We start from the raw sequence: 26,296 nt of genomic DNA, 5'->3' as shown, positions 1-26,296 counted from the left end.
GGTTTTTTTTTTTTTAAAGATGAATTTTAGGATAAGTATGCTTGTAGTTTTATACATAAAAATTCTTAAAAAACCATTTAAATTAATTTCATAGAAAATGACTGCTTTTTAAATTTATGTTTAGAAAATAAGCATGACACTTCTTATCTGCCATTTTTCTTCACTTTTCATGAGGTAACAATTTTCTCTTGATAAGTTGTTTATAATTCATAAAAATAAAATTGTAATTTAAGACTTTATAATTTCAATTGAAAAAAAAATCCCCAAGAATTTGTGTAATATCAACTTATAATATGGGACAATGAAGCTTATAGTACTGTTACTCACCATTACAGCAAATCATCAATGAAACAAAAGAAAAAATTAAATAGAAAAACTTAGCTATATTAGAAATAACCACATAATCTTGCACACATATCTCATGATTTGTGCAGAGTTTTTTCTTTTTTTTTTCTATTTCTTTTGCCAAAACCAAATCATTACATAAAAATAATCTAATATCCTACCAGAAGTAAGCAATAAACTGTTGATCTAAATAATGAATTGTATTACTAAACATGATGTAGTCAGAACGAGGTACATACATATCAAAAATACAATGCCTTGCCTGCACAAATAGTAACACAATGTTCACAAGCTAAACAATACAAAAAATTATACTTCTTTAGCTCTGGGACAAAATGGTTGATGATTATACACTTCATCACCAGTTGGAAAGACAGCAAGACATAGCCAACACATGTGAGTTTTGCACTTCCAGCAAGTCATGTGATTGCAACCCTCATTTTTTTCAATAGGCGCAGAGCAAGATGGACATATCTTACGATTGTTTGGATCTTCCTTCATCCAAGCCTACAATGAAATTTGACAATATGATTTTACATCAAAAGTAGAATGTATAAATATTTTTTCAAATTGCAAACTTTAAGATACATGAACCAGAAAAAAGTGGAAAATTAGTATAAAAAGTTTGTTTTGCTTTCCATGAAGCTTCTGACTGATTCAGAAGTGCAATTTATTTTATCCAAAGATAATAGACAGATAGATCACAGACCAGACGAGTGACGGAACTATTGCTTCGGTCACTCGTCTGTGCTAATTCTGCATTAGCTACCAGTTTGTTTCGCACTCTTGGCTTCCTTAAGAGGTTTTCCATTTACAGCTCGGTCATTTTCCTATGCCGGGCTGATGAGTGCTAATAAGCACGAAACAGCAGCCCTCGGCTGGAAATGACTGAGCTGGTGGTGTTTTTCATGTATTTCAGCTTTAGCCCTGGCTAATGGGCCGGTAATTTACTGAATATACCATGCCTTGCCTTCAATCTCCGAGTTGAACCGAACCATTGCTTCGGTCACTCGTCTGGTCTGTGCTAATTCTGCATTAGCTACCAGTTTGTTTGGCACTCTTGGCTTCCTTTTTCCATCTCCAGCTCAGTCACTTTCCTATGCCGGGCTGATGAGTGCTAATAAGCACGAAACTGCATTCCTCGGCTGGAAATGACTGAGCTGGCGGTGTTTATCATGCAAAAGATAATAGTCCTAAAACAACTGATAAAAACCAGCATGCCCAAAAAGGATTTAAAAAAAAGAGAAGTAAAGATTGCAAAAATACTGATGAAAATATCTGTTTTAAAACTTTATCCTTTGAGGCAGGATGGTTTGTGTGTGTGTGGTTTAAGGCCGCCAATTTTGTAATCCAGGTGACCTTAAGGGTTGGCTGATTTTTTTTTATTGATTTTTTTTCTTTATCTTTTTTATTATCTATTTATTTATTATGTTTTTCAATGGTGGCCTCACAGGAAGCAAATATGCCTCAAAGAGTTACATCAAAACAGACACCTTTAAATACACATTTCAAAAACCACTTCGAAAACAATTCTGAGACCATTTTACTTTTGTCCCTAAGTACAATGGGGCTGTTCCCAAAATTTTAAAAGTATTTTTTTCTGAAAGAGCATGCTTAAAAACATAGGATCTGACCATTTTTTGATAAATTTGTTTACGTTTAATATTTTTAAAAAATTACTTAAATCCGAGCACTTTCATTGTTTAGGGCTTCTGCCGATGACATCACAAATGATGAAATGCCATCCAGTGTTGCCATTCACAGTGCAAAATATTTAATTGGCATCTTGACTCACGTGTATTGGCAACAATATAGTTGATAGCAAGTGCTGAGCGCAATATTTAATTCGTTGCTTGATTATCATAACATGGAAACGTAGTAGAAAGATACAGCAAAGTGCATCATTTGTGACGTCATCAAGAGCACGCCTTGTTTGAAAAATCAGACATTTTAAAAAATAACTGTTGGGAAAAGGAAAGTATTTTCTGGGTCCATGTTATTTTTTCGCTCATTCTATCTATTTCAATGACCAAAAGTAGTACTTTTGACTGAAAGAAACCACCCCATTGTTTTAGCATCAATAACAATTTTCCCCCATATCTAAAATGAAGCTGAACCACAGAAAAGAAATTTTTCACTTTTACATAAGACAGATTTGTAAGAGACATCTGATAGAGGATGTAGCAAGGAATTGAAATTGGTGCATTCTTGCACAGCTTTTTTTAAACTCTAGAGACAAATAAGACAATGTTTAATAGTGTTTAAACAACAATGTTTAATGGTGTTAAGACAATGTTTAATTATCAAAAAAAAAACTTTTTTTCAAAATTTAATTTGTCAAGTTAATAAAAAGTTGCCTCTACCAACCCACATATTACATAAAAAATTTCATTCAAATCAATATTCAGCTGTCCCACAAAAGGCCTAAAAAATTTAAAATATCTTCAAAAAATCTTTTCTTTTTTTTTTCGAATAACAAAAAAAATTTTAACATTTTCTCTAGTTGAAAAATGTTTATAGTCAAGTCAGAGGAAAAAGAGAGGGGAAAAAAAACTATCATAAACAATATATAGGTTTCTCGCATTTATTCTAAACTTATGTGATTTTCACCAGGGGTGATTGTGACTCCATGCAAAAATACCTGAACTTTTTTCCAAGAAGAAAAAGTGTTTTGATAGGCATACATATACACATTAGGTTTATGCACACATTATTTATATACATAATTATTTGTTGGGGCTAAAACTCAAAGTTTTAATTGGACTTAATATGTCCATGTGTATGAAGAGAATTAAATTCTTTTAATTTTTCTCATTTCTAAAAATTTTTCAAAGAATGTTTTATTTTCCTCCATTGTATCTGAATCCTTAACCAGTTATTACATTCATTTTCTAAAAGTGCATAAATATTTCAGAATTAAATAAGTTTGGGGCAAAAGGGGCAGAATATATTATGATTACTGTGCAATAGGGCTAGGCGATATCCGAATTTTAATGCCACGATATATTGCTCTCCAAATATCGATATTTTCGATATATAAGTCGTTAAATTCAACATTTAATGGGGGGGGGGACTGTAAACCCTATTACATAAGCATCTAAAACATAGAAAAGCCATAGGCCATCTTGGTGAATAAATATTTCAGCAATTTAATCTAATAATATAGTTATAGCAAGGATTTTCATGTGTTTGTATCCGGAGGGGAGGGGGGGGGGGGTCATGAAGCAGATTATACCACAGAAACTTTTGGAGAAATTAATTTAGAAGAATTTAAGTCTTTTTATTAGTTGGTGGCAATTCTTGAGGGAAAAGGGGGCTTGGTAAAATTGAGGGGTGCCATCGCAGTCGGGGGGAATGGGCAACCCTAGTTACATCATCTGCATATTAAGATATGCAACAGAGAAACGATATTAGACATCTTGAAAAGAAAATATTAAGGGGGAAAATATCAAGTAACGCTCCTTTCTCTTCTTATCTAGCCTTTATTCCATCTCTCACCCCAGCTGTTCTTCAATAATTACCATAGAGATTGCAAAACATGACGGTAGCTTACGCTTTATACCAAACGAAACGTCTTCAATTTGGACTTTCGGCTTTTCATTAAACATCGACCTAAATTTCACAAAAGTGGGTTTTTCTGAAAATATAGGATGGTTCCGGTATTTTCGAAGATGAAGATACCGGAAATCAAGATGTAAATACCAGAAATCCGGTAAAATACCGGAACACAATCACCCCTGTTTCACAAAAAAGAGCATTTAACAAGGCCATGTGGCTAGGTTAAAAATAGGGTTTCCAATCCCAAAATACCGATCCTAAATCCTGCGGAATCCCCATGCTATTTTGCAGGATTAATCTCAGTGGATTGAGAGCAAAATGCCGTAAGATTTAAAATCCTGCAAAGATTTTCTATGCAAACGTTTTCCAAGTTTTCCAACTTTTGCCGCTCCCAAAACGAATATTTTCACAAGCATCATTTGAAGTTTCTTTAACCTTCTTCGTACTTCTGCAAGGAGAGTAAAAAAAATTTGTGTTGCATATGATAAACAATGAAAATAAATTTCTATCCTCATTTGAGGTTTCAGTTTCATACGTTCACAGCAATTGAGAAAATGCGTAGAAAACGTTTTCAAAAAGCATCACTAAAATTCACACAGAAATTTGCACTTTAGAAAAAAACTGAGAAATTGCAGTTCAGATTGCAAAACCTGCTGGAATAGTCAGAATACAATGTTGGAATGTTTCAGTAAGCTTAAAGAAAACACTCAAAACCATTAACTTACTAAAGATGCACAATCTTTTTCTCAGAAAAAGAAAGCAATGAAAAACCTATCATTATTTATGCTCTCTAACCTGTAGAAAATGCCTGCAGAAGTCTTTGTCATCGTGAAGCTGATACTATTAATATGGGTGGTCCCTTTGAAAATTATGTTGGATGAATTAGCTGACAAATCTGCAATATTCCGCAAAGAGGCGACAGAAATTTGGATGAAAAACAGCATGACTAGTAGTACGTTAAGCGGTTCAAGTTTTTGAATGTCTCTTTAAAGTGAGAGGTAAAATTAGCAAAGTTATATAAAAACTTTTACTGAGATTGACTTGGTGAAATCAATTAGCGTTCACTGTAGTGAATCAAACACACTGATACAATGACCAATGATAATGTAGTTAAATTGTCTACAGCAGTACACAAATCAAAGACATTGTATTTGTCTGAAATTTGCAGTTCTTGAGCAAAAGGAAAGCATTACTCCCATAAGAAAAGAAAAATTATTAGAAGGTCATGAGGTTAGTAGATATCTTTTGCTAAATGTCCACAATTGTATAAACTCTGTAAAACTAACTGCTATGGAGCCATAGCCTGCATTTTCATCAATTGCATTAGTTTTGGGGAAAAAAATTCCTTCCCATCCCATACAAAGCAAAAGGCACACTTCTGTGTACCAAACGATAATTGCTTCTTACTATATGACTTTGTAATGCTCTACAAATGGTGTACCGAAAAAGCCTCCAACAAAACTCAAGCATCCTTTCAGAGTTGTTGAAAAACATTAGTATGGAAAAAGCTTGATATAATAGGATAATACACATAATATTCTGCATATGTTTTGGTGTTTAGTTTTTTATACTTAATAATATACTTCTATGTTAATAAAATGAAAACGATGTTTGCAAGATTATTTTATAACCTTTTTTTTTTTAAATTCAAATAATTTTTATCTATAAAACGTAAATAAATGTATCAAGAATAATTTGTTAGCAAAAAAAATTTTAAACCAACATTTGCAAAAAAAAAAAAAAAAAATAAGAGCTAATACATTTATATTGAACATTCTGACTTCAATTTTTAAAAAATCTTTATTTTTTGCATACTATTCGGGAACCTAAATCCCGCATGAGAATAAAACCTTTTATTTGACTATAATTCCAGGCATAGTTAATCACAATTTTCAACTTAAAAAATTTTGAAATTTTTTTGTTATTCAAAATAAATTAGAAAAAAATGATTTTTTGAAGAAAATTGTATGAACTTTAGACTTTGTGTTAGACAGCTAAATATTTTTTGATTTGGACAAAATTTTTTAGGTAAATTGTGGGTTGGTAGGGGCAACTTTTTATCAACTTGACAAATTGAATTTCAAAAAAAAGTTTTTTCGATACACCCTTAATGTTTAACATAGGACACATTTTAGGTGAGAAATCAAGAAATACCTTTAAGCTAAACAGTAAGTATAAAGCCAACAGCATTATAAATGCAAATTCTCAAATAACTGCAGGCACAATGTTTCAATCTTACAAGAAATTTCTTTCAAAACAAAATGATGTTAGCTTAGCAAAGACATCTGACAAAAGCAATGAAGTGGAATCATAAACAGTAATAAATAGTAAAAATATGGGATTAACATAACAACCAATGAGAAAGTTAGAAACCAAGCCAATAAAAATGCAAGCCATATTCAAACGTTTTCTCATATGTAGGAAATGATAAGACAAAAGAACTGGTTGTCGGGAAGACAAAGTTGATAAATTTAAAACAAAGTTTTGGTTTTGATAACTGTGAACAAACAGAGTAAAAATTAAATCACAGAATGAAGGGAAACTTTTGAAAATTTTTATTTTCAAACTCTTATTCATGTATTTAATATACTAAAAAAACTTTTTTTTGAACTAAAAAACCTACACTCAAGTTTTATAATTTGGAAAAAAAAGGAGGGGGGGGGGATTTAACACATCTGAGGATTGTCACTGAAACTTAGTTAATAGAAATAACTAACCAGAAGTCCCTAAAGTGTTAATTTAAAACAAAGTGTTTAAATTGAATTTATAAAATGTTTTATGTACAGAAAGCATTTATTAAGAATTCTCAAAGTTTGAAAATATCATAATAAATGTCACACTAGTTCTAAAAATTTAAAGATTGAAAAAAAAAATTAGCTTGATCAAAAGATTGGAATTACTGCATTGTATCTCTATTTAAAACAAATGCACTGCATGTCTTAGTCTGAACGTTTAAACAAATGAATTCAAAATTTAAGTAAAAATACTGAAGCAGTGAAACAAACACTTTAAAGAAAACAACGGCAGTCATTTGATTTTTTTTTCTTTTGGGGGAGAGAGAGAGAAATCCTGTGTGTGACTAAGGGCCCTGTTGACTTTTTGTTCAGGGGCTCAAAATTTACAGCTCCTTGCATGGCTGATCCCGTATCTTTATTATTTAACTTGTTTCTTATTCCACTGATTTGAAAAGTAAAAACTTCATGAACGAGAGATTGCTTTCTTTTAGGCCCATTAAATAATTGTGCGAGCATATTAGATGTTATACTTCTCAAGTTCACATTATAGTTTTTTTTTTATCATTTGTTGTTGAATAAATTATAACACTTTTCTGCACCTATAAAATAAAGTAAATGTATATAATGGCACTTTCAAACTCAATAAAATTTGTTGGTTTAGTTAGGTGCCACATTAAAATACAGTATAAAAGTTTCTCAAGAGTAAGTGAGAAGAGGAACATTTTAAAAATTTACAACTCTTAGTTTGTTATGAGCCTATGCACAAAAGAGTTATACAGAATCACAATATAAATAAATATCCACAGTTTTGTTAATTCTGTTTTATGTTGAAATTTTACAGCCGTGGCATCAAAAGAAATTTAACTTCAAAAGTTGCTACACTAAAACTGTAAATTGAAATCTTTCCTAATTATAAAACTTTTGGTTTGCCAGAAAAAAAAAAGGGTAAAGCGTTCTTCCTAAACATCTGACTGAAAGCAAAAAAGGAATTGCACAAGTAGATGCTACACCTGTTTTGCATACAAAATTCCAATCTTCTAAAGCTAACTGTTCTTGATTAATGTGAGCTACTTTCATATTCAAAACAAGCATCAAGACAAAACTTTTTTTTAAATAAACTTAAGAATGGTTAAAATGGATATTTTGATTTAACACCAATATTAAAAGAAGGAGAAAAAGTATTGTCCATATACTAACTTTTAATGAATAGTCATCATCTATCTTACAGCCTTGGTATAAACTACAACTCATTCCAAAATGAAACAATGCTTCACAACTGCAAAAAAGATAAGTATATAGCGTTTTTCTTTTCCTTTTTTTTGAAACAGATACAATGTCTTTTAGAAAATATTGAAATTAAAATTCAAAACAAGATAAAACTATACATTGAAAATCAGAAAAGGATTAGAAAAGGTTTTTGACATAAAAGATAAAGAAAAACACAAACTATTTGAGTTTAACGCAGAATCCCGAAAGTACCCCCCCCCCCCCCCCTTTTTCACCAAAAGTGAAATTTTCAATAATCCTGAATATACCCCTAGCCCCCTGTCTTTATTTTAAAGAACCCACTGCAGCCCGCTCAAATCAAACTCGCTCCAAGGAGAACAAAAGATTGCAGTTTCTTCCAAACCTGTATTGGATCTTCAATGTCAGTGCCGCTGCATTTCATTCATGTCACGTGACAAAGAATGTCAATCACATCTCGCACTCTTCCAACCCAACCTCTCATCCACTAAAGTTCGAATTAAGATTCTTCTCTCTTCTTGCTCCGGTTTGCACGGTTCTACTGTTCAAAAATGTCTCAGTGAAGTTTCATCATTAAAAAGAGGTTGGGAGTTTTACGGTGGTATGAGGCAAATGGGTCCTCTCTTCACTAAACAGCTGCCGAATACTAACTCGATCGCAAATGCTTGCAAGACTGGTTGGAAAAAAGAAATGAATGAATTCAGGAAAAGTAAAAGAGTTTGCAAGATTGGCAGCGGTCCCAAACCGCTATCTGAAGAGATTCAAGAAGAATTATACGCATTTTTACTGAAAGAAAGAGAAGCCGGGCGAGCGGTCAGCATAAGCTGCTTTCCAAAGAAGCTGTAAAATTGACCAAAAACACATCTTTACTGAGTTTAAAGCAACAGCTTAGTAAGTACATCACCAATTTTAAAAAAAACGTTGAACATTTCATTGAGAATCAGCATTACGGATTCCCAAAAGACACCCGAAGAGCTGAAAGAAGCAATTTCCCGTTTCTTCAACTGTGTGAAACGTTTGATTACACTCACTACAACATCGGAAATATGGATTAAACTATGTGTTGATTCGGCATGCCAACCAACAGCACAGATAATATGAAAGGAGAATCGATCATTCGCATCACAAATACTGGGTGCAAGAAGCAGGGTTTTACAGTTGCTTTGTGTCCCCATGCTTCCGGTCACAAGATGCCTCTGCATCTTAAAAGAGGCTTCGGGCAAAATTCTAAGCAAAGCTTGGTCGAAGCTTGTTATTCCCAAAAACATGAGCATAACAGTCACAAAAAACAGCTGGATGCACAGGGAAATATTTAAGCTTTGGTGGTGAAAAGTGTGGGGTTATTGATGAAGATGACGTCACATGTCTGCTCATTTTAGATTGTGCCCCCATTCACAAGGAAGCGGAAGCCCCATCAGCTCTTGCAGAGGTTAACACAAACTTAATACTTATTCCTCCTGGCTGGACTAGCCTATTGCAGCCTGCACATGTGTGCTGGAACAGGCCATTTAAAGCAAAACTGCAAGAGCTGCGGGGGATTACCTCCGTAAGGAAGAAAGAACAGCAAAAGGAAACTTGAAACAGCCGTCCCGCCAAGATGTGCTGCAATGGGTGTCCATTGCATGAGCAGCAGTTCCCGAAGAGCTGATAATCAAATCATTTAAGTGCTGAGGTTTTTTCCCTCAGCTTAGATGGTTTGTAAAATGGCAAACTGCATTCCAATCTTGTGCCCACTTTTTGTCCTCCTGCTGATGAACTTCATCCAGAACTTTTGGATTTGGCTTTGATGGAGGATGACGCAGAAACTGACTTTGGGGGATTTTCTGACAAAGGAGTCTAAATTTGTAAGATTTTCTTTTTGTAATCTTTTTTCATATATCCAGGTTTATACAAATTAAAAAATATTAATTTTGCTTTCGTTAATGAAAAGTTATTTAATTTCTGGTTCTACTAATTCCTGTTCCTGAATTAAAATGTAATAATAATGATGTTTTTCAGTGTTTACTAAAGTTTTTGATCTGTATAAAGTCAAATGATAGGGATTTTACTAAATTAAATTTAGCATCATTTTTTCGGTAAAAGATGGCGCCACCATTCAATTTGTTAAAACTGTTGTAAAGACGACAGCAACAGGTTTTTATTTATTGAAGTTAAACGATATTTTTGTGAAAAACTTCCACAAAAATCTTGATTATAACACTCCCGCCCCCCTCCCCCAAGATGTATCTATTCAGTTTTTTGATAAGGGGGCTGGGTTACTTTCGGGCTTTTACAGTATTACATAATCATTATATTAACTAATACTGAAATCATTATGCCACATATAACTTTAAAGGCGAACCAAAAAAGTGCACAAATACCAAGTTCTTTTCTTAGGAAGAGTTCTGTTAGATTTCCGAAAACAATATTATTATATGTTTTGGTGAAATCAAGAAAAAAAATGTCAAAGGGACCTGATGATATGTCCATTTGCACAAAAATATTCATTTCTTTAAAAACAACACTTACAATGTTCAAAACACTAATATCTTTAATTGACATAACATTCTCAAAAATACATTAACAATAAAATTTAATTACACCCAGGCTGTCAATAAATTCAATATCATAGAAACAGCAATTTACAATAGTTTCATGTGTAAGCAATTCATAGTTATGCAATAGAAACAAGCCTGCCAGACACATGGCCAGTGAACTGAGAGATTTTCCATTTTTCAACTTTATTTCCATTTTTTAAAACTGTCAAAAATTGTCTCTCAAAAATGCAAGTCTTTTTTGAAAAAAATTAAATTGACTATTTTCCTTCTTTCATTTCTGTCTTGAAATCAGCAACTAAAATAATAAATGATAAGTTTTCATTCTAACTGTCTTGCTGTTGCCAAAGTGTCCTTTTAAAGTATTCTGTCCTACATTCAATCTTTCTTCCCTGTTACAAATTAAGTTGTTTGAAGGGTCAGAATCTAACTTGTCAACGGGCCCTCTGAAATTCTATCCCTCCTTAGTCATTGAATGGGTGCCAATTCTTTTTTTCCCAAAACCTCAAGACCTCTCAAGGCTTTCTCATAATTTAATAAAAATACAGTTAAATTCAACAACAGGTTAAAATTTTATAATTTCGAAGAAAAAAAACTCAACTTCAACAACATAATAACACAATTACTGTAAACATAACTAAGACAAAAGTAATACCTTGTTTTTATCACTTACTTGGTGCATATAGAATTTCCACAACATGGACAATTAAATATGTTTTCTGCATTTTTTGTAGCTCTATAAATCATGGAACAATTCGGACTTGGACAATATTTCATGTCAGTTTGAGTAAGAATAAAAGCATCCAAAGACTTTTTATAAATTTCATATTGAAGAGATTTTTCTTCCTTAATAGCCCAAGATATATCAACCAGTACAATAGGAGACTCACATACCTGAAACGTAACAAAATAACACTTGATATAGCAATAATATTCAGTGAATCATATATAAAACTAATAAATATGTCCTGCATCAACTGAACTTCAAGACAGGCAAGTCACACTTCATTAGTAATCAAAATTGTTGCTATCATCATCATCATGAATTTCCTTCTCCTCAGGGTTTAAAACTATGCACTACAGTTAACATTTCATTATTTTTCAGTTTTAAGAAACAATGCAGAAGTTGAAAATTATTTTTAATTTTTCAATAGTACATCAATTTTAAGTCAATGGAAGTCACAATGGACTAACAATTTAAATCTTAATTTGACACGATGCATATAACATATCGTTGGCGTTCTGGCTGAAGTTTTACAAAAAAAAATTTGATGAATCACTGCAATGAATTGGACAGACTGTACAGTTCTTCATCAGATATTTTATCATGTAAACCAATCACAGTATAACCTCGATTTAACGATTGTCAAGGGACAGGAAAAGTTATCCATAAATTAAGGATCATAGACAGTTAATACAGTCAAATCCAGACAGTGAACTGTATCATTAAATTGAGGAAATCGTTAAATCAGGTATCGTTAAATTGAAGTTTTCAGCATACAATTTAAAAGTTACATAAATAAACTTACTACAAGATTTAGGAGGTTCTTTTTAAATGGTTTTTGCTATTTTTCATAATGGTTTAAAAGTTAAAGTTTCAAAACTGGAGTTTTGGATTTGGCGACTTTTGTCTGAATGTTGAAAATCTATAGTAAGGGGTCCAAACAATATATTCTTATCATAATGCAAATAAAACGCAATTCTGAAGCATTTGAAAGTAGTACAATAGTTTAATTACGATACATGCAAATTTTTACTAAATAGTTTGGTGTTTGTTATGGGAAATCTATCAGTACTGAGTGGTCAGATGGTACCATTGATTTTATGTATTCAATTTCAAATACACTGATTTCATTTTGACCATCTAAGAACTTTCTAACTACCGAGTAGTAGTAACTAAGACGTTTACTATGCGATAACAAAAACCTTTTTTTTGTTTTTTCAGTTACTCATTCATTTCTATTTTTTTCAATGAATGTGTATAACTTTTGATTAAAAATGAACTTTTAAAAAAAAAACACTTAAAAAATGTTTTAAACTTTTTTTTTTAATTTAATGAAAAAAACTAGTTATCTACATTGTGATATCAAAGTGATATGAACTAACAAGCAAGATACCTAAAAACTCTACAAATATAAGATAAATATTGGATAACTAGAGGACGTGACAGATGTTGTTCTGTTCAAACTTTGTAAATTGAAAAATTAAAAAATTTCAATAAACAATCAAGTGTTTGAACCATTTTGTTGAATAAGTAAAAAGAAAGTGTTTTAAGCTGCTTGGTGTCAGAATGCGTATATTTATTACAACTTGATTTATCTAATGCCCAATGAGCAGTTGTTTTATTAACAGGGATGAAAACAGCCCGAAGTCAAAAAAGAGGAAAAATTGCGAAACTTAAAATTTGAGTATGTGCATATTTTTTACAGTATGCAAAATTATATTGATACCGTACTGTTTTTTAAATATTAATAGATAAATGTTTTTTTTTACTAGTAGAAATGCTAACAAATGAATAAATAGAGTAAGCTTGCATTTATTTAAGATTTTAACAAATATATCAATTCCATTTACCACTTTCAATTTCCCATAGCCCACAAATCAGGTGAACTTAAAACTTTAAAATTTGACATCTAATGCTATAAAACTTCCATATAATTAAACACTTAATACAAGCTGAATCTCTGGACACCATAATTACAAAATGACATTATCAGTGTGGCTAACCTTGGAGAAACAATTTGAGGAGCATTTTGAAATTTTGTGGAGCAGCTGGGTATATTCTATAAAAATCATTAAAATACTAAACCCAATCTAAATCTTTTTTGAGCTTTGATGGTCATTTTAGGCACTAGAATAAAAATGATTATTTTTAAATTGATAAAAAAGTTTGAAACACTATGTCATGATTTGGGAACATAAGCCATCTTAAACTTCCTATATTTACATGTCTGTCATAATAAAATAGCACAGTACAATTAAAATAAATTTGACTTTCTTAAGATCTTCAAGAGCTATATCTTTGGTAAGCCTGATAAGCATTAAAACTAGATTTGAAGAATGATTTTGGCTTAAATTAACTCGGATGGAATAGGATAAACATTTTTGAATGGGCATGGCAGTCTTCATAAAAAAAAATAAATAAATAAAGTATAAGAAGGGTTGAAAATATTAGTCTACAAAAAGGTATTAATGTCTAAGCAGTAGAATGGCATAGCAGATACAAATGAGAGAGTGTTACAGAAGTGGATGCAATCGGATTTCAAAAAGCTACATCTAACAATTGCACCCAACACCGCTACTCTCCATCATTTCCCCTTTCACTCCTTTCACTCTCTTCACCAACAGCAAAAAGTACTTCTTTCTACTTAAGAAAGAACATGTGCCTCAGCAAGAATCCTGTTGGGAAGGTCAGGGCAGAAGGGAGGTGAGGGGGATTTGCGCGATCGCTAGAAAGTAGCTGTGAAATAGACGTGGCAAAACAATGAGCGTACAAGTCTTCAGTAAAAAATAAAATACATACAAGAAGGGTTGAAAATAGTAGTCTACACAAAGTTATAAAGGTTTAAGTGATAGGATGGCATAGTAGACAAAAATGAGCGAGTGTTATGGAAGCGGATGCAATTGGATTTCGAAATGCATAAACGCTGACGCTTTCTACATCACGAAACGAAGTTCCTTTCTTCTTTCTACCTTAGAAAGAACACGTGAGTCAGCAAAAATCCTGACGGGAAGAACGCGATAGCGATCAATCGCTTGAAAATGCTCGGCAGCCGGGAAATAAAAAAAATACAAAAAGCGGAAAATCGCAGATCCGCGGAAGATTTTCATCCCTGTATTAACTATTTTTTCTCCCGAACTTGATGGTTTGTTCCTTCAGCCATACTCAACGGATAAAAAGGGTCCTCAGATATTAAGTGTAAAACACTAGCTACCCATCTAGAACAAACGGGAAATACCGCTGCAACATCCCCCATATGAAAAAGAATAAAACAATCGAAAGGATATCGTTTAAAAAACAAATGATAAAGGTAAAAACAGTTCTCTGAATAAGCGAAAATCACTGATCCCCCCCCCTCCCGATGTAAGATAAACACATTCTTCAACTAAAACGACTAAAAACTCTGTAAAAATGAAAAACAATTCTTTGCAATTTGAAATATTTCACCAAATAAACAAAAAATACAATAAATTACTTTAACAGAAGCTTTAAAATGTAAACAAATGATCAAGCAACTCTATTGTTTGTACCCAAAGTCGCCAAGCCACCACGTTACTGTAATCCAGCCGATCAGTAAGCGAAGCTAACTTCAACCGATTAGCGGTTCGATCCTAATTTGCTCTTTTCACTAAAGATAAAGATCTCCCACCAGGGTTGGCAAGTTTCTGCCGAGGCGGTTAAAACCACTGGTAGAAACCGGTTAAAACCAGCATGGCAAAAACCACTTTCTGCCACATTTGCGGCAAAAACTGGCAAAAACTCACAAAATGAAAAAAAAAATTAAATTATTAACATGCAATAGGAAGTGCATGGAAAAAATAATTATTAACCAAAGCACAATTTAATTACGATATTACCACAGTTTAAAATCAAATGTAACATTGTTTGGACCCTGCAGTTGCTTCTTAAAAAAGGTGGTTTCTCAATCTAATATGTACAAATGAGAAACTTTAGAATATTCCTGCAACAGAAGAGCTAGCAGGCAATGCATGAAGGAACAAGCAATGTTTGTGAAACTTTCATCTGTTGTATATATTTTTTAAACTGGTCCACCATGTAGTAACTGGGGTAGTGGGAGAAATTCGACTGGAAAAATAAGTTTCGAGAAATAGGGCCAATTTGTTTTGCAAAGCTGTGATATTAGGTATAAAATCTATGTTAATATTGGCAAGTAAAATTTTGGCACTTTCTTCTTGAAGCACGTGATAATTTCAATCACAAACAATTTAGTTGAAGCATATAAGTGAGCAAATTAAAATCAGAAATGCCATTCAATTCTGTATGTCACTCCTCTTTCCTGAGCATGTATATGATTTTTCTTCCTTTGTTAAATTAATCTAAACATTACGAGCATCTGCAATTGAAAAGTTCCCTTTTCAAACTAAATCAAGGGCATTAGCATAGGATTTTATTTTTTTAAATGGTGAAATGAAGTTTAATTTTTTAGTTTACTTAAACGAATATCATTTAGCAATCACTTAAGTAATTACAGATGCTTTTAAGTTTTTGCCGGTTATAACCAGTTTCTGCCACTGGCACGGCAAAAATTAGTTTCTGCCGGCAGAAAGCCAACTCTGTCTCCCACTGCATTGATCTTTTGTGTACAGAACTACCCTGTTGTAATTTATGGTGACAAAAATAAAATTTGCTTGGTCTTTAAATTCCATCATATTTTCCTTTATAATGTACTGATTAGTTTGATAATCCTTAAAGTATTCTTGACATTGGTGCCAAAACTCAGATGGATTTGAGCCGAGAAACAAATGTTGCTAGGTACAGTACTTTCTGATCATTTGGTTAGAAAAACCTAAAGCACCGATCCGGTCTTATAGTTCAACTACGACGACTGAACACACGTTTTGCGTGAACCTTCCAGTACTTTACTTTAAAATATATCTCGGGACCTAAAATCGTTGCTTTCAAGAAATGAAGGCTTCACTCTCTCTCTCTCGTTTCAATTGACATATCACAGTAGGAAATTTCATTATAAAAAGCAGAGCTGGCTTTCTTACTGTCCTTTGCAACAGATTAAATATTTATTTCAGTTCTCGCTCAACAATAGGTTAAAATAAATATTAATCATTTGGGAGATAAAGGGTCCATTATGAAAGTAATGAGCATTTACTGGCAAAATATATTTATTGATCATAATTTGTACAAATGTTCAATATTCTTCAAAATACATTCCTCCTGCATCAATACACTTGCAGAGACGTGTTTGCTACGCCTGAAAGGCACCCTGAAACTCTTCCAAGGGAATGCCTCTCAGGAATGTTGTAACATGGTGTTGGATGTTTCCCAAGGTTCCCCAATGTTTTCCTTTCTTCTCTCTCTCTCTCGAGTCGCGGAAACAAAAAGAAGTCACATGAAGCTAAGTAGGGACTGTAAGGTGGTGAGGGATCACTGGGGGGGGGGGACATCCATAACAGGGTTCGTCGGTGACCTCCTCCTGGCTCTCTTTGAATGCCTTATGCCACTTCCCAGACTGTGATCTTGAAATGCAATTGTCCTTGAAGGCTTCTTGCAGCATCTGGAATGTTTCGGTTGCATTTTTTCCAAACCTCACGCAAAACTTTATGGCGCATCATTGTTCAAGCGAATGCTCCATTGCGTTATGTTACAAAAGTTGAAAACATACTTCAAGCGGAGGCACTTATCTCCGCTCACACTGCTCGAGAGCAACTGACGACTGGATGCATTGAAAGGGCATATCCCGCACCACATTTCCCAGCCGGTTTTACCGCTGCCATCTATCGTCGCGTCACAATAACATTATGCTCATTACTTTCATAATGGACCCTGTATAACCATTCAATGTTTAAATTAATTAACAAAAACGTTTTCGATTTGTTCCATTGCGCTTCTAAATCATGCTTGCCACAACTTAATTACACACAAAAAAATTGATCAAAATCTGTCAGGCCGTTTAAAAGCCTTATGGTGAGAAATGTTCAAACAGATTTTTATATATTAAGACAAGAAAATCTAAACACTACAAGAAGAAATATGCAATCATTCTTACCAGACACCTTAAAGGAAATGAATCTGAATTTTGAAACAAATGCAATAAGCACTCTTTACAATAGGCATGCCCACAATATTCTAAACGATGTCTTTGTTCTGCTACTTCCATTTGACAAATGCCACAGACTTCGCTAGAATTTTCAAGGACTGAAGTTTCTGGCAGGTGTTTCTTAATATCTTGCACAATTTTTTCACACTGTAAAAAAAAATAAATAAATGAAAAAAAATAAAAAAATCAGCTTAAAAATTAAGAGACAATTAAAAAACATTAAAATCACAAAAATTTGCATTACATTTCGAAACAAAATCTACAAGCCCAGCATATGTAACGAAAAATTTCCTTTTCAGGGAATAGATAAGATTTTTTCAGCCAGTAAAAATATTTAATTTTATGCTAGAACATAAATGGGAAAACTAAAGCTATATTAGGTAATAATATTAAAACCGTATAGTTATGAAAATTGAATTGAAATACAACCAAGCTTTAATGAGTCCAAATCGCGGGAAATAAGAAAAAAATTTGAGTTTTCGAAAATTTGGCTTATTAAAAACAAAAACAAAACTATAGAATAAAATAAAATACCACCATTGACTCAAGATAATATTGTCGCCTGAAAGCAACAGTAGGTTACTTTCCAACCACAGATTGTATGGAATTTTCAAACGTCCAGATAAGATGAATCTATCTGAATGAAGGGGAAAAGTAAAAATTTGATGCGCGTATTCCGCTCATTTGAATGAGAGACTGCTTCTGCAAAAGCTGGTATCGCTAAAAAGTAATAGATTCGTCCATTTCCAGCTGTAAAACGGATGTTTGTCTTTCCATACAATCCGTGGTCAGACAGTATCTTGCTGTTATTTCTGAGACTACATGCCACACTGTTGCTCTGAGGTGATGATATATACTTGACATAATGTGTCACTTATGTGTATATGATTCTATAAATTCAAGAGTTTGTACAAGTTGGAACACAAACTAATAATTTTAGGTAGGATCAGGGTTGCCACAAATGTTCAAGAATAAAATTTCCTGACATCTCCAGGTTTTCCAGTTGATTTTTAAAAAAATTCCAGAATAATAAACGTCAACTTACATTATAATTTAATATCGATACAATATAATTTTGACTGTAAATAAACCTACTTTGTTAACCATAAAATGCTTTAAAACATTATCAATAATTGTTATCAAAATTTGGGTAAGGATAAGACAAACTCAAAATTTCATTACAAATGCTTTAAAAGACCAAATACTTCCAACTAATACTTTTATTTTTGACTCTCTGCAATTGCGTTGTGCAAATGTTTGTTTCCCTTTCAATGATTACATTTTATTTTGCTGAAAACTTTTTGTTAGCACTTTTATTTAACACTTTTTTCTTACTTTACAACTTTTTCCTATTACAAGATGATATGTGCTAGGGACCATTCCAGCATAAGTGAGCATAATGTAAGAAACATCATTTGATTTAAGTCACCCTTCCTCCTTGCAGCAAGAATAACAGCATTCCGTCAGTCCATAATGCTACAAGACTATTCTTTCAAATTTTTGACCAACATGCTCTTGTTGATACTACACTCTCAACAAGTGGTGTGACATCTTTTTAAAAAACATTGATGTTTAAAAAAAAGATGTTAAAAATTAAAACACCAATGTTTTAACAAAATCCATAATGGATGTTTCCAAAACATCGACATCACCACTATTCTCAACTGTAGCATAAACATGTGAAAAAATATTAGCATTGTGATAAAGGGATAAAATCGTAACATCTTTCTTTGGCAAGCAAAGCTTCATAAAAATCATAGTTCATTCTGTTTCAAAAATAAAAATGTATGCTTAATATTCTCTGCAATGATGATCCAATTTGAAATTTATATTCTTAAAACATAAGAACATAGAAAATTATTACACTACTCTAAAGATTTATTACAAATTCTCAGCTTTAAAAGCAAATGAAGAACTAAAAAATTTAATGCTCATTTTTTTTTACAATTTAGTATTTTTACAAAAAATATGTAATTGCTAATTAACTCGATACAGTTAAAGTTTGCAAAAATAAATAAAGTCATTCTAATCCAGAATTAATTAAAATAACTTCCAACCATTGAAATAATGTGAAAGTTTGAAGACTGCATAAGGACTGAAATCTTAAACATACTAAGCAAGTTTCGGTCACTTTCAATGTTGGCATGTTTCCTAAAGAAATTTTGTTATTAAATTGTCTTCGGATACTTTTAAAGCATCAAAGAGGGAGTCCGGGACATTTGAGCAGGATTCTAAAAAAACAGACGATGTTGCTTTTCTTGATTTTTTTTTTTTTTTGCCCCGCAAATCAAAACATTTTTTTCTATTTTTTTTAAATTGTTGAAAGCTTGGAAGCACATCAAATTTTAATTCAATGTCCTTCTTCTTTGCTCCGCCACAATCGAAGCAGCTTACCTTTTCTTGGTAGCTTAAAATTTTAAACATTCTCTTAACCTACTTGTAATGATGCAGTGAAGGGTGACGTCAGAGACAGGGTCCTCCTCATTTTTCTTTATTGTGACTTAATACTATAATTGTTTAATTCCAATAATTGTAATTTTTCCTCTTTTCTCCCCAAAGGTTCAGGAAAAAATGAAACGTCACCACAAACATTTAGCATTGCCTAACAACAAAAGAAAAAAGCCAGTTTTGGAAAGACCAGCAGCTTTGCAGAATACTGCTATGAAAACTATGAAAAATAGAAAAATACTGAATGGCTTTGAAGTAGGTATCTTAGAATACAGAGTTTTTCTCCCCCCCCCCTTTTTTTTTTTTTTTTTTTGAATGAGCGTAGCTATGCATAACTGAAATTGCATCATCTATTCCACGCACATCATATTTGGAGCAACAAGATTTATGTAAGTGGACTGCAAAAGCATATGTAACTAATGATGGCTCCTGAATCGAAACTTTGGGGGCATTATAAACTTAAAATATGCTAAAATTTTTTATTCATAATTAAAAGTTTGTATACATTCAGTGTATTTTTGGTTGTAACATAAAAACATTAAAACTAAAATTATGTTAAAATATAATATATTCAGATGCAATAAATTATGTAAAAAAAGTACAAAAATAAATTTTTCAATATTTAAAAAAAAAGAGAAACATGTCTTCATATTTTTTAAATTTTTTTGGTTAAAAGGTGACCCAAATGGTCTCTCTCCAAGTCTAGTTAGCTTTCTCTAAAACTCAACAAAACAGGACATTACTTTCATATCGAAACAACCAATCTTGTTTTGAATAAAGGTCTTTTAGAAATTTTCATTGGCAGCAATCCTTTGTCCCGTCAAAGAGCAAACAATGCTTAAATTTGATCAGGACAACTTGTACATTTTATTTTTCTAACAATAATAACTGCGAAAATTTAAATTATGATTTAAGTTAATAGGCTTAAAAAATATCATTGATTTCAATCTCTTTAAAAAAAAACCTAGAAATATTTGCACAAATTCCAATTTTTACTATTACATCCTTAGTTACGGGATTGTTTAGGGCAAAGGAAGGTATTTTGGACCTATGGGACTTATTGCTGAAAACTTAAACACTGATTTTTAAAAAAAAGAAATAAAAACTTGAAAAATTATGTGCAAGTAATCGGTTTCAGAGATTTATTTGATCCACTTTGTCTAGACGCTTTTTGATTCAAGCAAAAAAAAAACATGACTGTGGCTTACAGAGTCACATAGTCACATTAGCAATGAAACTTTGACATTAACAAGTAAATTTTGACGACAGTCATGAAATAAAATTCAACTTATAAAATATTTTGACTCAACAAAATTTGGCTCATTGAAAATAAATAACATTAATCTTCCATTCAGTTAGACAGGAACACAGTACATGAAAATAAATCTAATGAAATCAAAATACAAATCTATACAATATACGAGGAAGGACCCAAAAGAAACCGGACTAATGGTGTGATGCCAATCCTAGATGTAGTAGAGTGTTCTCCAGCTAGATGGCTCAAGTAGAGACCTTCACAAAACAGCTGTGCAAGTAGTGTCAGTGTAGTTGATAACATCTGATCATAGTGTTGGTTTTCTCAGGTGTTGTTGTTTCCTGCTATCGAACTCTTTATGGCAGATTTAAAAGAACAAACTGTAAGCTTGAAATTTTGCTTCCTGCTTGAAAAGTTAACAACGGAATAGCTTACCAAATGCTTCAACAAGCTTTCAAGAACGATGCTATGAGCCGTACACAAGTTTTCAAGTGGTTGGGCGTTTTAAACGAAGTAGCATGAGAGTTGAAGATCATAATCGTTCTGAGCTCCCTTCAACGCCTCAAAATGATGAAAACGTTGAAAAAACACACCAAAAAAATCAACAAGAATCGTCCTTTTACGATTGACGAACCTTTAGAAGAAACAAGAGTGAGTTGAAGCTCTTGCGGGCGATCCGAAGAATGGTTCCTTTACCATATCTCTGCCATACACTCAGCCTTCATTATTAGCAGCTACTTGGCCTCTCAGGGGTGGCTAGTTGTTCCTTGACCCCCCTATTCGCCAGCCCTAACCCCCTGTGATATTTTCCTGTTCCCAAGGATGAAAAAATTCTGAAAGTGAAGCATTTTGATCATGTAGAGGCTGTAAAAACTGCTTCTCAACGGGCACTGGACATGGTCAACGTTAAAGAGTTCCAGGGGAGCTTCTAACAGTGGAAAAAAAGAATTAACAAGTGTATTGCATCTAAGGGTGAACACTTACAAGGAGACTAAAGAAATTTTGTGAATAAACTAATGTATAAATATTTTAGAACAAAAATCCGGTTATTTTTGGGTTCCCCTTGTAAACATTAATTGATGTGAAAAATATCTGCATATATTTACCTTTGAAATTGATTCTGGTGAGCCTTTGACTACCAACACATATTTACGTGAGTTCACTTCAATATTCGAAGCATCACAGTGTTCTTTTAACTTTCTTAAATCAAATCCATATGTTTTCAATAATTCTCTTAAAATACCAGCATGACCTTTAGACATTAGATTAATTTCTTTCAGATTTTCACTTTCTAATTGAATTAAAAAGTTATTTATCTCCATCATGACTTTATTACATGCAGAAACATTTCCAAACAAAGTTACTATCTTCTCTCTGCTGTTCAAATCAATAAAACATTTTGAATTTTCACTACATAATTTCTTCAATCGACTTAAACCAAATTTCGTGAAAAGGTTTTCCAAAGTGCTATTTCCCCGGCATTTTATTTGATCACCAAGCACAAAGTTTGAAATACACTTTTGTGCGTCTACAACATCTGAAATATTATTTGCAGAGATTCGAATTTCCACATTAGAATTTGACTTAGGAATAGCTTTAATATCTAATGATTTACTACTATCAGAGTTGCTTGTATAAAATTTTAAGGCTTCATCTATTTCGTCTTTTATTACAGAAAACACTTCTCGTCTACACCAAATAGATGCTTCCATGATGGGGTTAAACTGACAAAATAAATTAGCTTTTTGAACAATGCGTGCTGCTGATTCACCTTCATGAGAATTTTTAAAACTAACAGTAGCATTCCAAAACACACTGTTGGAAGAAGCTTTTCTTAATTCAATAGATAAGTCGTCTTTACACACATATTTTGAAAATGCATCAGTTATTTTTTGCTTAATACTTTCTTCAATTAATTTTGTATTTTCAAATGATTTCTCTCGTACGATTACAAGTTTTGCTATTTTTATATCAGAGGGTAGTTTTGATACAAGCAACTTTTCTAACTCAGCTTTGTTAACGGTAGGTGCCAAACCTGTGATACGTATATCGCCAGTATTTCTTGCAACTTTGAAGGATAAATGTTGATAAGAAAGACTTAGCAATGTCATAACATGACTTGAAAATGAACTTTGATCAAGAGTCAAGAAAGCACAGCCAGTACAAGGACGACGTACAAAAGACAAAAAAATTCTATAATATCTGCTGTCATGGTAGGTAGCATTATTTCTGACAATGCTTTGTAAAGAGAATGACTGCTCATTACCAAATACGACTACAGATTTTTTAGCTGCAGATACTGTGCTAAAAGTTATCTTGAAATAATTTTTCCATTCTCGACAATCAATGATATCTCCACATAATTGCAGTTTTCCAATTACATCTGAAATAGAAATGTCACCTTTTAGAACAATTTTAACTTCCCTGAAATCATCAGGAAATATGACCTCCTTTATTTGTGCACCACTTCCAATTACAGCAGACACAGTGCTACACTTTTCTATGACAAATACTTCTTTTTCATCGGACAATAGTTTCTGTTTAGCTTCATTTATGGTAGATATGACAATCTGGGACATCTCATTCAAACCATGATTTGTAAACAATTTAATGTCACCTCTTGCAACATTTACATCTAAAGCAAATTGATTGCTACCAACTATTTCTTGAAATTTTTTTTCCATGGTCTTTTTCTTTTCTCCTCCTTTGCCAATGAAATATCGAAGCAGAATAATTTCACCCAAAGGAGAAAAACATTCATTCTTCATCCTCAGACGATTCAGAATTTCTAAAGAGATATTTATTTTACCTTCATAAGTAGCTTTCAAAATTTGAAATTCAGATACTGGACTTATATTTATCAAAAATGTTTCGCTAGTTTTCAAAATGCTATCATAAATAATAAAATCTGGTCTGTACTTTCCAAATGTACATAAAGATGAAGATGGATGAATCACGAGAGAACCTGCTAGATTAGGTGATTTGTAACCAAATTTGTTGTGGCCAGAAAAAACACAAAGATTTTCAGAAAAACTGCAGAATATCAATTCAAGCAGCATGTCAGGTGTTACTTCATCATTGAACTTCACAGACATTTTTAAATCAAGTTCCTTCTGAAGAATGTGAGTTAATTCACTAATCAAATCATGAGCTGATCTCATGGATCGTGCATTAATGCAGTTGAGAACACACCACTTATTCTTAGAACTTTTTGGCACTGTTACCCATTCCTTGTAGACATTAAAATATGTGATAAAATCGCTTTCACTCTGACAAAACTTTAACTTCTTTACATCAGCTTCATTTCTGTTTTCATTGTTGCGAAAAAATATATTCCTCGACACAGTAATTAAGGCAGATAATATCAAGGCTTCATATCCGGCATTCATCTCTATTCCCTTTAATATTAGGTGACTTAAGCGTGGCTCAAGTGGTAAGCAAGCCATTTGAAAACCAACTTTGGACAATGATAAATCATTATTAACGGCTTTTAAATTTTTCAACTGCTGCAAAGCAGAATTTAAAGATTCTTTGGGAGGTGACTCAACAAAATCAAACTGCAGAGGATCTTTAACTCCCATTTTCATGATTTTCAGCAAAACATTCCCAAGATTAGTACTCAGGATTTCAGGAATGGAATATTTATCCATTCTGTCATAATTAGCTTTACTGTATAAATGAAAACATTTCCCATCTCGAGTCCTACCTGCTCGTCCACGTCGCTGATTGGAAGAGCTCTGACTCACGAAATTGACAGACATAACGTTCATGTTTTTGTTTGCGTCATATTTCACTTCTTTTACCATGCCACAATCAATAACATATCTAATACCTGCAATTGTTACAGAAGTCTCAGCACAATTAGTCGCAAAAACAACTTTCCTAATTCCAGAAGGCAAATTTTCAAAAACTTTTTGCTGATCTTGTACATCTACCTTGCCATGCAAAAAATAAACCCTGATGTTGTTGTGACATGCTTCATTTATCAAGCGATTGCTTAAAGCTTCAGCAGCTTTCTCAGTTTCAAGCGGAGTTGTTAAAAATGCTAATATGTGCCCAGCATCTTCACTCAGCATGCCATAAGCAACATCTAAAGTTTTACTGAAATAGTCCCAGCTCAAATGAACATCATTTTCCAGCCATATGTCTTCAATTGGAAATGTCTGACCAGGTACTTCCAGAACAGCATCAGTTGACAACTGAAAATAATTACGGAAAATCGAAATGTCAATTGTTGCAGATGTCACAACAACTTTCAGATCACGCCTTGAAGGAAGGAGCTTTTTAATCATTCCAAGTAAAAGGTCAGTGTACACAGTCCTTTCATGCGCTTCATCAATAACAATGCATGCTATATTCTTTAAGCCTTCATTGATAATCCTCTTCAGCATCGAGAAATCTGTTGTATACAGTATAGCTGTGTTCGCGGATGTTTTGCAAGACATACCCACTTCATAACCAACAACATCCCCAAGTGAACAACCTACTTGGGAGCTCACATACTTGGCAAGGGACACAGCTGCAATTTTCCTGGGCTGAGTGCAAACAATTAGACCATTCTGACATAAATTTGATTCTCTCCAAATATACTGACACAGCTGAGTACTCTTCCCAGAACCGGTCTCCGCACGAATTATTGTCACTTGATTACTTTTAATTTTTTTCAATATAAGGTTTTTCTTAGCATAAATAGGCAAACCTACAGAAATGCAGTTGCATTCTCGTAAATATTCATGCAAAATCAAATTTTTGGAATCTTCAAAAGTTTCTGAGAGTGGATTTAAATTTTGTACTTTAGTTTTCAAATTTGATGTGAAATTTAGGAAGGTAATCTTCTGTTCATTCAGTTCATTTAATTTATCCAAAACAGTCTCCTTTGAACCAAGAATCTGGGCAGAAATTCCCATTTTAACATTGATAACATTTTTTTCATGAATCTTTAAAGAAGCTTCTTTTTTCATTACAATAAAATGTAAACATTCTTCAATTTTTTTCCTATTTAATTCTAAAACATCAACTCCAGTGTCAATATTTGAACCAGTTAGATCAGCATCATGTTTGATTAATTTTAAAAATTTAGGGCTATTTTTATTACCTTTTTCAACATTCATTAAAAGTTTACGAGCTTTTTGAGCTTTACTAAGGCTTTTAAACTTTATCATCATATTACCCAACGTATTTACCCCCAATATTTGAAGTTGAAAATCATTCATACCGAACATTTTTTCAAAATTCTTTTCCCAATACTTCACATCATTTGCATTTTCTATGACATGAACCAATACCGAAGCAGCTTTTCCCTCACAGCTGCTATCATCTCGAGTATCTTTGTCAGGAATAGGTTTTCCAACCATTGCATCAGAAGTTTTTCCTTCATTGTTA

At 32.7% G+C, this 26,296-nt stretch overlaps 1 protein-coding gene across 1 annotated transcript in view; it reads right to left on the bottom strand.

The window, feature by feature from the left end:
- Nucleotides 1–468: 468 nt before the first annotated feature.
- Nucleotides 469–26,296, bottom strand: part of LOC129224860 (uncharacterized) — a 31,936-nt gene continuing 6,108 nt past the window's right edge. The window contains exons 3-7 of the mRNA XM_054859407.1: nucleotides 22,021–26,231; nucleotides 17,161–17,358; nucleotides 11,091–11,311; nucleotides 7,836–7,914; nucleotides 469–852 (exon numbers count right to left, since the gene is read on the bottom strand). Coding sequence (XP_054715382.1) covers nucleotides 655–852; nucleotides 7,836–7,914; nucleotides 11,091–11,311; nucleotides 17,161–17,358; nucleotides 22,021–26,231 — 4,907 coding nt within the window. The 3' untranslated portion in view covers nucleotides 469–654. The remainder of the gene's footprint in view (nucleotides 853–7,835; nucleotides 7,915–11,090; nucleotides 11,312–17,160; nucleotides 17,359–22,020; nucleotides 26,232–26,296) is intronic.

The sequence above is a fragment of the Uloborus diversus genome, chromosome 6, assembly GCF_026930045.1.
Source record: "Uloborus diversus isolate 005 chromosome 6, Udiv.v.3.1, whole genome shotgun sequence".
NCBI classification, from domain to species: Eukaryota; Metazoa; Arthropoda; class Arachnida; order Araneae; family Uloboridae; genus Uloborus; species Uloborus diversus.
The sequence above is the reverse complement of the archived record's forward strand: the minus strand, read 5'-3'. Positions and strand labels throughout refer to the sequence as shown.